The sequence below is a fragment of the Plasmodium sp. gorilla clade G2 genome (assembly GCF_900097015.1).
Source record: "Plasmodium sp. gorilla clade G2 genome assembly, chromosome: 12".
Lineage (NCBI taxonomy): Eukaryota > Apicomplexa > Aconoidasida > Haemosporida > Plasmodiidae > Plasmodium > Plasmodium adleri (nom. inval.).
The window spans coordinates 914,941-930,000 of NC_041704.1; the positions used below are offsets into that span (position 1 = coordinate 914,941).

Here is a 15,060-nt window from a genome sequence, read left to right on the forward strand (position 1 = left end):
TAATCTATTTTATATATATAACATATATTAGAATAATAGATAACGTAGAATATTGTTCTATATAAAATGAACTATAAAAAAGAAAAAAAAAAAGGAAATTTCAACATTGGAGAATTTATAATTATATATATATATAATATTAAAAATAAACTCTATTTATTTTATTAAGCTCACAATATTGATACATATGTAATATATCTATATATATTATATATATATGTATTTTTTTTTTTTTTTTTTTCTTTTTTTTTGGAAAAATATAAAAATAAATATATATTAATATATGTTCTAAAATATTTGAATAAATGATTAGGGAGTTTTATTTTATATAATAAGTTTTAATTTTTCATTCATTTTTTTGATATTTATAATTAATTTATGATATATATAACAATAATATATATATATATGTATATATATATTTTTGAATACCCTATACATATATTTATTTACATATATATATATACAAATAGAGATTTATTTTTTATTTATTTTTTATTTTAATAGAATGAATATTATTATAATATATTCAATATATTTTAATAAATAATGATATATAATAATAATATATATATATATATATATATATAATTATATAATATAATGAATCTGTGCACATATATTTTAAATAGCTAGACGTACAATAATATATAAATATTAAATAAGTTTATATATAATGTATTTATTCATATATAAATATATTAATATATAGATATTCATAAATTATTTATTAATTATAAGATTAAAAATACAAAAGTTTTCATTTATTTTATATAATATTATATATTATTATTATTATTATTATTTAAAAATAGCAAATAATAATAAAAATAAAAAAAAAATATTAAAAGGAGTACAATAACTGTACGCAACCATAAAAAGAAAAAAAGGAGTACAATAACTGTACGCAACCATAAAAAGAAAAAAAGGAGTACAAATAAAATAATAATTAAAACATGCATTCTTTCGTTTTTTTATTTTTTGTTTTTTTATAATTTTCTTTGATATATAATAATACGTTCTGATAAATTGTTCATAAAATATAAAAAATAATTTAATTTTAAAAAGGAAAATACACAATATATGTATATATATTAAAAAGGAATATATAATTGTATGTATTCATATATGTTTTATATGCATATAAAAAACAAAAAGGTAAAATTATTTTTATGATCTTTAATATATAAGGCTTATATTTTCTCTTTCAAAAAAGGCAATATATATTATATATAATGGTATATATAAATATACATATATATATATTTTTTTTTTTTTTTTTTAGGATATATAGGCGAAGCAATAAATAAATAACATAAAATGAAACGAAATAATTATATAAATAATAATAAAGAACAAAAAAAAAAATAAATAAATAAAATAAATAAATATATATATATATTTATATATATAATTTTTATATATAATAATATTATCTATACAATTAAATAATATATATATTGACGTGCATACTACTTGTATCTCTAATAATTATTACCTTCGGTTCCTTAATATAATATTAAGATCTCAATCGATTTATTTATTATTAATTTGTACTTTATCTTTTATATTTTATTAGTACTCAAAAAGTGCATTTCTTTTATTATTAACGTTGTACAACTTTTAAATAAATTTTTTTTTTTTTTTTTCCTTTAAAAAGGTGTACAACTAATAATGCACTGGTCTCATTTTATCTGTAGATTGATTAAAAAAAAAAAAAAAAAAAAAAAAAGTACAAGAATTTCGTTTTAATATAAATTAATAAAAATCTATTTTTAATTTATTAAATTATTATTTAATTTTAATTATTATTATTTTATTTTATTTATTTTTTTTTGTTTGTAAACAAAATATTTTTAAAATTATTCTTAAGTGTAAACCTTAAAAGAATATATTAATTCTTAAATCCTTATTACAATTTAATACCTTACTTCAAACTTAATATATTATTATTTTAACTTATTCTTTTTATAACTTATATAAAAATACATTTACAAATATACTTTGTAAAAGGAGTACAAAACCATATTTTTTTTTAGTTTTTTTTTTTTTGTGTTTATTTCTCTTTTCATTTCCGTATTGTTTCCAATTATTATATATTCCGTATTTTATTTTTATTTTATTTTTTACTTGGATATACCATAAATATTGTGTACATAAATACCTTAGTACTTTTATTATTATTTTGAGTACTTTTTTTTCTTATGAATGCTTTATTTAATTTTTAAATAAATGAATATATGGATATATATTTAATTTTATAATAATGCATTTATATCTTTAAGCGTACATTGTATTTTAAAACTAAATATTATAATACTTTGAGAATATATACTTATCTCATACTTTTAATTATGCTGGTTTTTTTTTTTTTTTTTTTTTTTCTCATTATAGTATTATAATATATATATATATATGTATAATATATAACATTCTTAATGCTATATGCTAATTATTTTTAATGGAGTATTTATTAATACTAATTCTTGTTAATATATATGCTGAATAAAATAAATACTTATATACATATATATATATATATTTATTTATTTATTTATTGTGGTGCTTTTTGTATATATACACGAATAACATAAAATACTTTAATAAATTCATAATATGGCTTTTATTTATTCTTAATTGTATTTATATTTATTTTATCATATTTGTTTGTAACTAATTATATAGGTTTTATATTTTAATAATTATATAATATATTATTTTATTCAATATAATTTATAGATATATATAAATATTTTTTTTTTTTTTTTTTTTGAGATGTGAACCGTGAGAGATAAGAATACTTATTTTTTTTCATCATAAGCTCAGAATATACATATATATATATGCTTGTTATATATTTATTTAAAAAAAATAAAATACATACATATATATATGTAAGTTCATATATTAGATTATAGGCTTTGTGTTTTAATATATTATTTATTAATAGCTACGCTTGTAGATATTATAATAAACTATATACTTATATATACATTTATATTTTTGTATGAATAAAAAGTAACATGTTACATAATGTTATAGTCCTTTCATTCTTATTTTAAAGAACTATCATATATTTTGTATACATATACATATATATATATAACAAGTTATTATTATTTTCCATATTAGTGTATTTATATTCTGTTTGTATCATACATTATTATTAGTTGATATGTAATTTTTAAATACGTTTGTTGTTGTATAATATATTTTATTGGATGCCTTATACATTAATAGTCAGCTTATTTTTAAAAACTACTACATATAAATATATGTTTAAAAATATATTTGTAAATATTTTCTATTTATCCTTTTAAAGTATTAATATGCTATTGTAATATAAAATGATAGAAATATATGTATTTATGTATTGATAATAATTCATTGAATGTATTTTTTTTTTTTTGAGAATATATTACGTAGATCGTTATATATAATAAGGGTGTCGAGATATATAAATTTATATACGTATATATATATATATATTAATATTATTTTTTTTTTTTTTTTTTTTTTTTTTTTTTTGAGACGCTATTTTAGTTTTATATCATAATATATATGTTATTAATTATTATATATATTTTATTGTATTATTATTATGAATAAATTATAATATTTTTTTAAATTTTTGGTCATATATATGTATATCTGCATGGTGCTTTATTTTGACATACATTATACCTTAGATAATAATATTGTAAAGATAGAAATATAATTACTATTAAATGTTATTTTTATTTATAATATATTCTGTAAAGAAAAGGTATATTAAACGTATAATATAAGATATAACTATTTTACATATTATGTGCATGTTTTTTCATATATATATATTATTTGTTCTGGTTCTTTTTTTTTTTTTTTAATGTTGTATGTATATTTAATATTAATGTAATTCCTATACGTGTCAACCTATATTATTTGTAATTTTAAATATCCAACTTGCATTACACATTTTTAAATTGTACACTTCCTATAATAAACATTTGTATTTACATTTTTGTATTATTAACTTTTTTCTCTTAACATATATATATATATATATATATATATATATTTATTTATTTATTTATTAGTAGTTTTTTTTTTTTATTACAACCTTGTAAGTATCTATATATACGTACGTACATCCAAATATCTCCTTTATATAGGTACTAATTTAGATATACTAAATTTGAAGTACCAACATATACATACCCGTTAATATATATATATATAACCCTTTTATACCGTACTATCATATACGAATAAATAAATCATTAGCTTTAATAAAGAATATTTAAAAAGATGACCGCTAAGATATTATATCCCTTTGATATCCCTGTATATCCTTCTTCGATGACATGCAGATATGAATTTAATTTCCAGACAAGAAAGGAATGCACTTTTCCTTATATCCCAAGAAATGGCATAGAAACTAATTGTTCTGAAGAAAATATGATGCAACCTAAACATTTAAACTTACTCAAATGTTTGAAGAATTATGTGTATGAAATAATTGAAGGAAGTTGTTTTGACATTAAGTCATTTAATAATATTTCGAATGGGAAGAGAGCATGCAACGAAGAATTTTATAATCTCGATGATACGATTCATAATGATTCAAGAATGTATATTAAGAACAAACTATTGAAAACTAACAAAAATGTATCTAATAATTGCAGGGACAATAAAACGATATGTAAAAAATTGGATATGTTGTTAAATCATAGATCTGAAGAAAATTATTCTCAATATGATGTTTCAAATAATGTTTCAAATAATTTTTATTTGCAATTAATAAAAAAAGGAAAAGAGGAAAAAAGAAATGAGTGTATATATTGTTGTACTACCAAGGATGTAATATGTCATACACATAAACACAAACATACAATGAATCATATGAATAATTACATATTATCAAGAGATAATATAGACAAATTACATCTATTTATTGTAAAGGAAGAAAAAGTATTATTTTTTCCTATACTATATGCTGAAATTATAATAAGATCTAACATGAAGTTTTTTCCTTCATCTAAATTGTATAATATTAAAAATACCATTCCTTTGATGAAATATAAAAGAATATTTTCACATCTAAGCATATTATACGTTTTAATGAATTCAGAATATATTACACTTTATGATGATGCACATTCTTCTCTTTATAAAAATAACGATGTCATAAACTTTTATGATATTAAAGGAAAAGGTGGTGACTTATATGAAATTACAAATATTCCAGTGGATCATATTTCTTATTATATGAATATTTTTAATGATTTTAAAACTGACATAATTAATATGAGTTATATCCTTGAAATGAATATAGAAGAACACTTATTTGGTAAAATGTATTTTATTCTATGTAGTATATATTATAAAAATGTATTTCATAAGAAATGTTATAGTAGTCATACATGCATGAATTTAAATACATGTTTCAACATGGGTAAAGATATTTATACAAGTAGGAAACAAAATATGTGTATTATTATAGATACAATAAAAATAGGCCATATGTTCTGTAATTGTAGTTGTGGAAGAACAGCAAATGGTAATATGGAAAATAAAAATAACAGCAACAATAATAATAATAACTGCAGTAACCAAGGTGTTAATAATTCACATACAACTAAAAATAGGAAGAGAATTAATAATATAAATAGTAATAATGGAAATGATGATGACGAAGATGAAGAATATCAAAATAAAAGAAAAAAATATTTTCATGAATGTAATATGAAAGGTGTACACAAGAAGAAAGGAAAGAATAAGAACAATAAAAATAAGAGAAACAATAAAAATAATAATAATAATAATAATAATAATAACAATAACAATAATAATAATAATAATAATAATTACAATAATAACAATAACAATAATAATAACAATAATAACAATAATAATAATAATTACAATAATTACAATAATAACAATAATAATAATTATTTTTATAATGATAGTGCTTCAAACAATGATTCATTTAAAGGATACATGGAGGAAAAGAATTTTATATTAAATTCCCATTCTTCAAATAGTCTTGATATGGGAACTCACATATATAATAACTACCAAAATAAAATTAATTATAATATAACAAAACAATGTAATGATAACAACAATACAGTGTTCCACAATAATTATTCTCACAATAAAAATGTTAAAGTATTAAACAATATAAATAATAATATTCTAACAGATAAAGAAAGAGAAAGTAATGATTATGATTCAACGAAGTATTCAATATTAAATTATGATTATGATGATGATGATAAATTAGATAATATAAAATTAAATAAGTATATTTATAGTAATAGGAATGATTATTTGACTATTTGTGATCCTAATATAAATATTGACAAAAAGGCATTACGTCAAAATTATCTTAGATTTCAACCTAATGTTCTTGAAAAAGATGTAAACAATGATAATAAACATATGACAATGAGATATATAGATAATTCCAAGTATAATACTATACGTAATAATACTAATACTACTAATAATAATATTAATAATCGTAATAATAACAAATGCTTGTATGATATATCTGGTGAAGCACTCAGTCGTCTAAAGAAAGATGACTCACTTTATATGAGGTTACAAAATATTGTATCTTTTTCCAATGGTCATAATAATACAAATATTAAGGTTACGAATATAAATAATTTCAATAATAATGCTAATAATTTTAAAAATTTAAGTATGAATAATATGAATACATCTAATGAATTAACAAACGTCAATGGGGATATAAACAATGAAGTAGTAAAAGGAGGAAAAACTAATACTTGCCTAAAAATAAATGAGAAAATACATTCTCATACAAAATTAAAATGTATCAAAAATAGGGATCTTAGAAATAGTAATCAGAATGAAAATAATGTAGTATATATCGAATCCGATATATCTCAATATAATAATAATAATAATAACAGTTTTGATAATAATATACTGTTAGTATGTAAGTCTAAAAATGTTAATAATCAAAATATAATGAACAGTCTATCTAGTAAAGAGGAAAATAAAAATACCAAATTAAAATCTCTTAATTACAATATTTTAATAAATCCTTGTTATAATAATAATAATAATAATAATAATGTTATTAATGAATTAGTTATGAATGAAAAAGAGAAAAACTTATATGGTAACATGAACAAGGTTTATAACACATTGAATAATAATATGAATATGAACAGTTATAAAAACCAAAATATAAATAATATTTATCCATTGACGCATAATATTTCTACTGTTAACCCTATATTGAATCATTCCTATTACAATGAAAATACAGAACCAAATAATAAAAATCTTTTTTATCATACAAAATTAGTATCTAAAAATTGTAATAATATAGTGAATGATTCTGATAATTATAATTATTTGAATAATTATAATCAAAATAATACCTTATATAATAACACACTTAATAACAACAATTCTATATTACAACCTTCAGATAATAATAATATCAATTGTTCATATGAATCGATTAATGGTAGCATGCCAATAAATGATCAATCGTATGATTCATATAATGATATAAGCAGTGAAGTATATAATGATTCATATTATAGTATATACGATGGAGAATTTAATGAAACATGTTATGATTCATATAATGTTTCATATAATGATGACTATAACGAAACATACCATGACACATTAAATGATACCCTTAATGATACATTATATGATACATTAAATGATACATTAAATGAAACTACTAATAATACACCATATATTACACCTACAAATGTATATAACCTTTCTTATGAAGAATTAAGGTACAAAGTGCAAAATAAAAATAATATATATTGTAAAAAATCTGATAGTAACCTTATTATATCTAATGGGATAAATGATATGATTTGTGCTCCTAACGAAGTTAATTATAATGTATTAAATAATGTTACAAATATTAATACTTATGTAAATAGTAAAAATATATTTTCAAATGACTCTGTTATGAACGATAAAGGTTTACATGCTTATAATAATGAACAAAGAAATATTATATCCACTGATCATATTAATATAAATTTTGTTAATTTACACAATATCAATTCAAAAAATGAGCAACTAAATAATTATCCAATAAATTCAACACAAGATTATAATACATATTATGACAAAAATTGTTGTTTGGTAACCTTACCACATGATATAAAAAATAATGATAATAATAATAATAATGTTGTTATGTTAAATCAAAACAATATAAATGACGCTAACATTTTTAATATAAATTCATTAAAAGAAAAACTGTTGAATGATGATATATCTAAAAATAAAGAAGAGAGAAAGAAGAATTGTATCATAAGAAAGATTAAAAAAAGGAACAAGGTTAACATAAAAAATAACAATATCAATTATAATAGTAATTATAATAATAATGGTGGTTATAAATATAGTAACAAAGAAATTATTAAAAATAATAAAATTAATAATGATTTCAAGAAAAATACCCAAAACAAACATACTAGTTCTTGTTTGAATTATAATATGTATTCTATTAACTCTTTATCAACTAATATAAAAAGTCATGATAATGGTTCTATTGAAAATTATCCATATACCAATGGAGTATTCTATTCAGCAAATGGAGAAAACAATAATACTAATAATGGTAAGAAAAACGATGATCATAGAAATAAAAAGAACGAATATAATAGTAACGAAAATAATAATTATTATAACAATAACTCTAATGGAAATAATAATAATAATAATAATAATAATAATAATAGTAATTTTGGTGGTAATAAGAACAATAGAGATGATGATAATGATGAGGATGATGAAGAAAATAATAACCACAAAAGAAATATGTATGGAAAAAATGGAGAACATGGAGAAGATGGAGAAGAAGATGGTGATGATGATAATGATGATAATAATAATAATAATGAAGAAAATGATCATAATAAAAAGATAAAAGGAAAAACCAAAAATTATAATAAGGGACATAATAATAAAGATGACGAAAACAAATGTACTAATAATAAAGATACAATTCATTTACCCAAAAAACATAATTATGTATATACTATGAACAATAACTATCACATGAATAATGAATATAATAAGGATGATGAAGGAAATAAAAATAACTATGAAGATAATCAGGATAATACAGATATAAAATATAATGCTTGTACGAATGGTAATGGTATAAATGGCATAAAGAGTGAATATCATAACAATGATCACAACGATAATAATAATAATAATAATAATAATAATAATAATAATAATAATAACAATAATAATAATAATGGTAGAAATAATAATAGTAATAATAATAATAGTTCTTGCACAAATAATTGTGAAACTGCTGATGATCGTATGAGCCTTAATGGTTCCAACCTAGGAAAATTTAGCTACCTTACTAATGTATTAAGTAATAATATTAATAATATAAATTTTATAAATAACAATAATAACAAAATGAATTTCCTTAATAATGAAAACGTGAACCAATTCTTTAATAATATGAATTATAAGGATTATGTTAATAATATGAATTATTTAGAGCCAAATAATTATATGAATAATAATATTAATGAATTAAATTATTTTTATAAAAATATGACCCTAAACAACATAAATGGTATAAATTATGTTAATGGTATAAATAATGATAGATATATGAATGGAATCAGTAGTTCACAAATGAGTTACAATAATATTATCCGTAATGATATAATAAGCAATGTATTGAAAGGTGTACGGGTAAGAAATAAAGAAGGTCGTTATAAAAATAAAAATGTGAATAATCAAAATAGTAATAATAATAATGAGGATGATGATATTAACGAAAATGATAATAATAATGATGATGAAGATAGTAATAATAATGATGATGATAATGATGAAGAAAATAATAATATTGATAATTGTATACCTTTTAAACATCATAATATGAATAATGTAAGTATGAAAAATGGTGATGGTAATAATGACGATAATAACAATATGAACCATAATAATAATAATAATAATAACAAGAATAACAACAATAATAATAATAATCGTATTGGTAACAATAATATTATTAACCCATTCTTTTTATATAACAAAATGCTTTTCATGAATAATAATAATAATAATAATGCAAACAGTTTCAATAATAGTAATATAATAAATAATTTTACAAACAATGGTCTGACACATAATCACAATCCTCACATGAATATAAATAATTTTAGAAATGACAACATGCAAATATTACATAAATATGGTATTCATTATAAGGACTTATTACCTATGAATATGTTACCAACATCTCATTTAAATTTAGGTAGAGAAAAAAGTTCTACCAAGTATGAAAATAGTTCATACAATAAAAAGAAAGATTTGATGAAAAGAAGATATGAATTACAGAAAGCAATATTATTAAACGTAGATGAAGATCTAAAAGAAATTATAGATGAAATTATTCTTAATTCAACAATATTACCACAAAAAGGAATGAGAGGTAGAAATACATTAGATTCTAATCATCCAATACATAGTGTATGGAAAGATACAACAAGAGGACATTGCTCATGGAGATGTAGATGGTGGGAAAATGGAAGACGTCTAAGTAAAAATTTTAATGTTAAAAGATTTGGAAATGATGGTGCCTTGAGAATGGCTATAACTATGAAGTTAAAAAAAAGTACTCCCAAAGAACAAATGCATTTATTAAAACAACAAAGAGACTATTTAAAATTATGTTATGGTGATAACTGGGAAACAAAAATTAAAGAAATTCAAAATACGAATAATGTAAATCAAACTGTAAATAATAATAATAATATAAACAAAAATAATATAGATAACAATAATCAAAATGATAACAACAACAGTAGTAGTAGTAGTAGTAATAATAATAATAACAATCAACATTATGTATCAGCCAATACAGATATAAATAATAATTCTAACATAACATTTAATAACTTATTAAATAATAAAAATGTACCTTACCAATATCTCAATGTTAAAGACAAGAAACAAACATTTCAACAATATAATCATATAAAAGACGCAGAAAATTCTTACCCTTATATGCATATAAAAGGGGGAACACAACAAAATGGTATAAAGATAAAACATGATATAAATAATCATCATTCACAAAATCAACTTTCCATATCTAGCCAAGAAAATAATATTTACAAAAATACTATTATGGATGAAAAATTACTCATTCAAAATTTGCAAGCATGTATAAATGAAAATAATAATAATAGTAGTAGTAGTAATAGTAATACAAATGGATCATATAAAAACTTTCTTACAAATACAAATCATATAAGAAATATAGATAATAATTCATATAATACAAACAATAATTTTAATACACAAGTTAACTCTTCATCAGAATATACACCTAATGACAATTCCATATTAAATAATAACAATAATAATAATAGTTATAATGTGCAAAAACGTATTCAAAATAATTATTACCACAAAGGGGGAAACAACAGGAATACTTAATATGTCATCTTTAATTTTTATAAAATTTTTAAAATATATATAAATATATATATATATATATATATAAATACCTTTTTAATATTACGTATAACTAAATATATTATATATAATTTTTTTTTTTTTTAATTTTGTTATTATTTTTAAAATATATCCTGTCATATTTTTAAATAACCATATATTCCTAATATTTCTTTTTATATATTACATATATATTTATATTATAACAAAACAGTATATATTTTTATGCTTACAATTTTGCTTTTTCATTTTATTTTATTTTTTTTTTTTATTTATTAGCCTGCTTAAGGATTCATATAAAATACATATTATTCAATATATATATTCCTTAAATAATTATACATATATTTTAAATATTTAACTTAAATGACCTATAATACTTAAATAATAAAAAATAATATCATTAAAATGAACTTGGCTTTATACACTTAAAACATGATTATATAAAGTTTTCAAAAAAAAAAAAGAAATTGAAATAAATAAAAAAAAATATAATAAATATATATATATATATATATATATATATATATTTTTTATTATTCAATGTAAACATTAAATATAAAGAGTGTACTCATACATGTATATGTGTACATATAATGTATATTTCAAAAAAAAAAAAAAAATTTTTATTCCACATTATGAGAACTGTATGTCTTTAAATTTCTCAAGACATACTTATAAAAAATAAACACAATTTTCAATTAGTAATACATTATTACATAAAATAATTAATATATATTACATATGTTATATAATATAAGAGTTCAGTTTTTTTTTTTTTTTACTTATGCTTAAATATGTCTACTATTATATATATTGTTTATTTATGCTGTTTCCTTTCACACAATAAGTATTACATGAAATATCAAAAATGGAAAAATTTATAATTAAAAAAAAGCAAACTGTAATAGTTCATAATATTATTAACATGTATTTTTTTTATGGAACATTATTATGAAATATAAAATTATATTTATTTTTATTTTTTTAAATCCAAATTAAGCTTAACAAAATACATATAATTTCACTATAATATAGTCTTAATTATTTTATTTTTTTTAAGCTTTAATAATTATTTATAGTTATAATATTATAAAAAATTATTAAATTTTGAAAAAAAATATGGAATAAGAAATGTTATGATCAAAGGATTAATTAAACAAAGCATATAAACTTTTCCTTTTGTTTAATAAAAATATTATTACATTATTTTTTTTTTAATAAATATGCCTAAATAATTTAAACCAATCACAAAATATAAGAAAACATTAATTTGTTTATATTGATACATAATAATTATTATATATATATAATATAATACAATACATATGTTTATATGCATATATTATTTTAACCTGATATTCAAATAAATAAAAATATTAGCATGTTCTTATTTAATAAAAACATTATAATTCTATTTTATAAAAAGGAAAAAGAAAAAATGCTGACTTTATTTTATTATTATTGTTCTTAATTTTTTATTCTAATTATATTTTATTTTTTTTAATTAAATAATATATATATATATGTTCTTATAATGAAATGTTAATCATTTTAATTTTTATATTATAAAATGTTAAATGTATATGCAATGCATATATTTCTCTTATTTAGAAGAATGTGACTAGATCTTTTGGTTTTGTTCTTACATATATATGTGTTCTTTTTTTTTTCTTTTTTATAATATAAATTCAAGAAAGCTAATCCAGTGTGTTTATATTTAAAAAAAAATAAAATAAATAAAAATAAAATTTTAACCTGACATGCACATATTTTTGCAACCTTTCAAATTATTACATAAAAAATTATATATTGATGTGGAAGATAAATTTATTAATTATATATTATAAAAAAATATATATAAGAGGATTATATATATATATATATATATATATATATATGTTGCTTAATAAATCAATGTCTTGGATTTCTTTTTTTTAATACATGAGTAAAATAAAAATAAAAAAAAAAGAAAGGAAAAATAACCTCAAGAACAAAATTAAAATAAAATAATATAACAGTAACAACAAAAATTAACCAGTTTAAATATATATATATATATATATATATATATATATATATATATATATATATAGATATAATATATATGTTGTGTGTATAAAATTCCTTTATGGAAAAAAGAAAAAAAAGAAAAAAAGAAAAAGAACAAAAAATTAAATTCTTATGAAGCAAAATATTTTTAATAAAAATTATACTTGATCAAAATAAATTTATTAAAATATAAACTTAATATATATATTTTTTAAAAACTTTTAAGAATAATTTAATAAATATCTTAAAAATGTAAATAATAGTGGAACTATTTCATGAACATAATAATTTATATAACCAATAATTACACACTAAAAAAAAAGATCTTCACCTTAATACACATAATATATATATATATATATATATATATTATATACACATTAACACATTATTCAGCTGTATTAACATTATTAATTTTAATTTTTTTTTTTTTACTTATGTTTTATATTCCATTTCTAACTTACACATTTAAAAAATATTAAGGAAAAAGAAAAAAAAAAAAAAAAAAAAGTCTTTTTTTTCTGAGAATTATTTAATTATATAATATTTCACGTGAACAAGTCAGATAAAAATTTACTAAATATAAGAAAAATTTCTTTGTGTGTGCATAAATATATATATATATACATATATATATAATTTTATTTTTTCATTAATAGTATAATTAGCTTTATGTTATAATAATATATATATATATATATATATATTTAAAAATGTGTAAAATTATTTGATTGAAAAAAAAAAAAAAAAATTTATACATATTATATATATATAATATTAACTTTATATATTTAAACAAATTTTCCCTTTCCTTTTTTCCCTAATGTTGCATTAAAAATGTTATATAGAAATTACATATAATCGCTTTATTGTGTTTTTTTTTTTTTTTTTCCTATTATAAATATAAACATATATTGCATTGAAATATTTGTGCAATAAAAGTGCATAGAAAACACATAAAATTTTGAAGTACACATATATATATATATAATAACACATACTAATATTATAATTTAATACCTATTTTTATTATGAGAATTTCAATTTTTTATTTTTTTATACACATATATATACATATATAATAGTATTGTGTTACACTTGTTAATTACATATATATTTTATTGTTTTCCTTCTTTTCTTTATTTCTGTTTTCAATTACCATTTTAAACTTCCCTATTCATTTAATTTTTTGCTTTTTACTTAATAATAATAATTCAATTGTGTTTTTTTTTTTTTATGTATATATATATATATATATATAATATACTAATAATATATATATATATTTATTTATTTACTAATAGAATGTATAATTTTTAATTTTTATTAGAAATAAGGAAAAAAAAAAAAAAAAAAAAAGTGATGAAAATATGAGAGAATAAAACACACAAAAAAAAAAAAAAAAAAAAAAAAAAAAAAAGAATTGTAAATTGTTTAATACATACTGTGTAATCCTTAAATAATTTGTTCTTTTTTTTTCTTTTTTTTTCTTTTTTTTTCTTT

The 15,060-nt window shown here is 17.8% G+C and overlaps 1 protein-coding gene across 1 annotated transcript; it reads left to right on the forward strand.

Annotated features, from left to right (window-relative positions):
- Positions 1-4,290: 4,290 nt before the first annotated feature.
- PADL01_1223200 (transcription factor with AP2 domain(s)) lies at positions 4,291-11,487 on the forward strand (the record flags this gene model as incomplete). The annotated part of the gene is made up of 1 exon (XM_028683190.1): positions 4,291-11,487. One exon carries the CDS (start codon positions 4,291-4,293, stop codon positions 11,485-11,487), a length of 7,197 nt encoding a protein of 2,398 aa, XP_028539393.1.
- Positions 11,488-15,060: the final 3,573 nt, after the last annotated feature.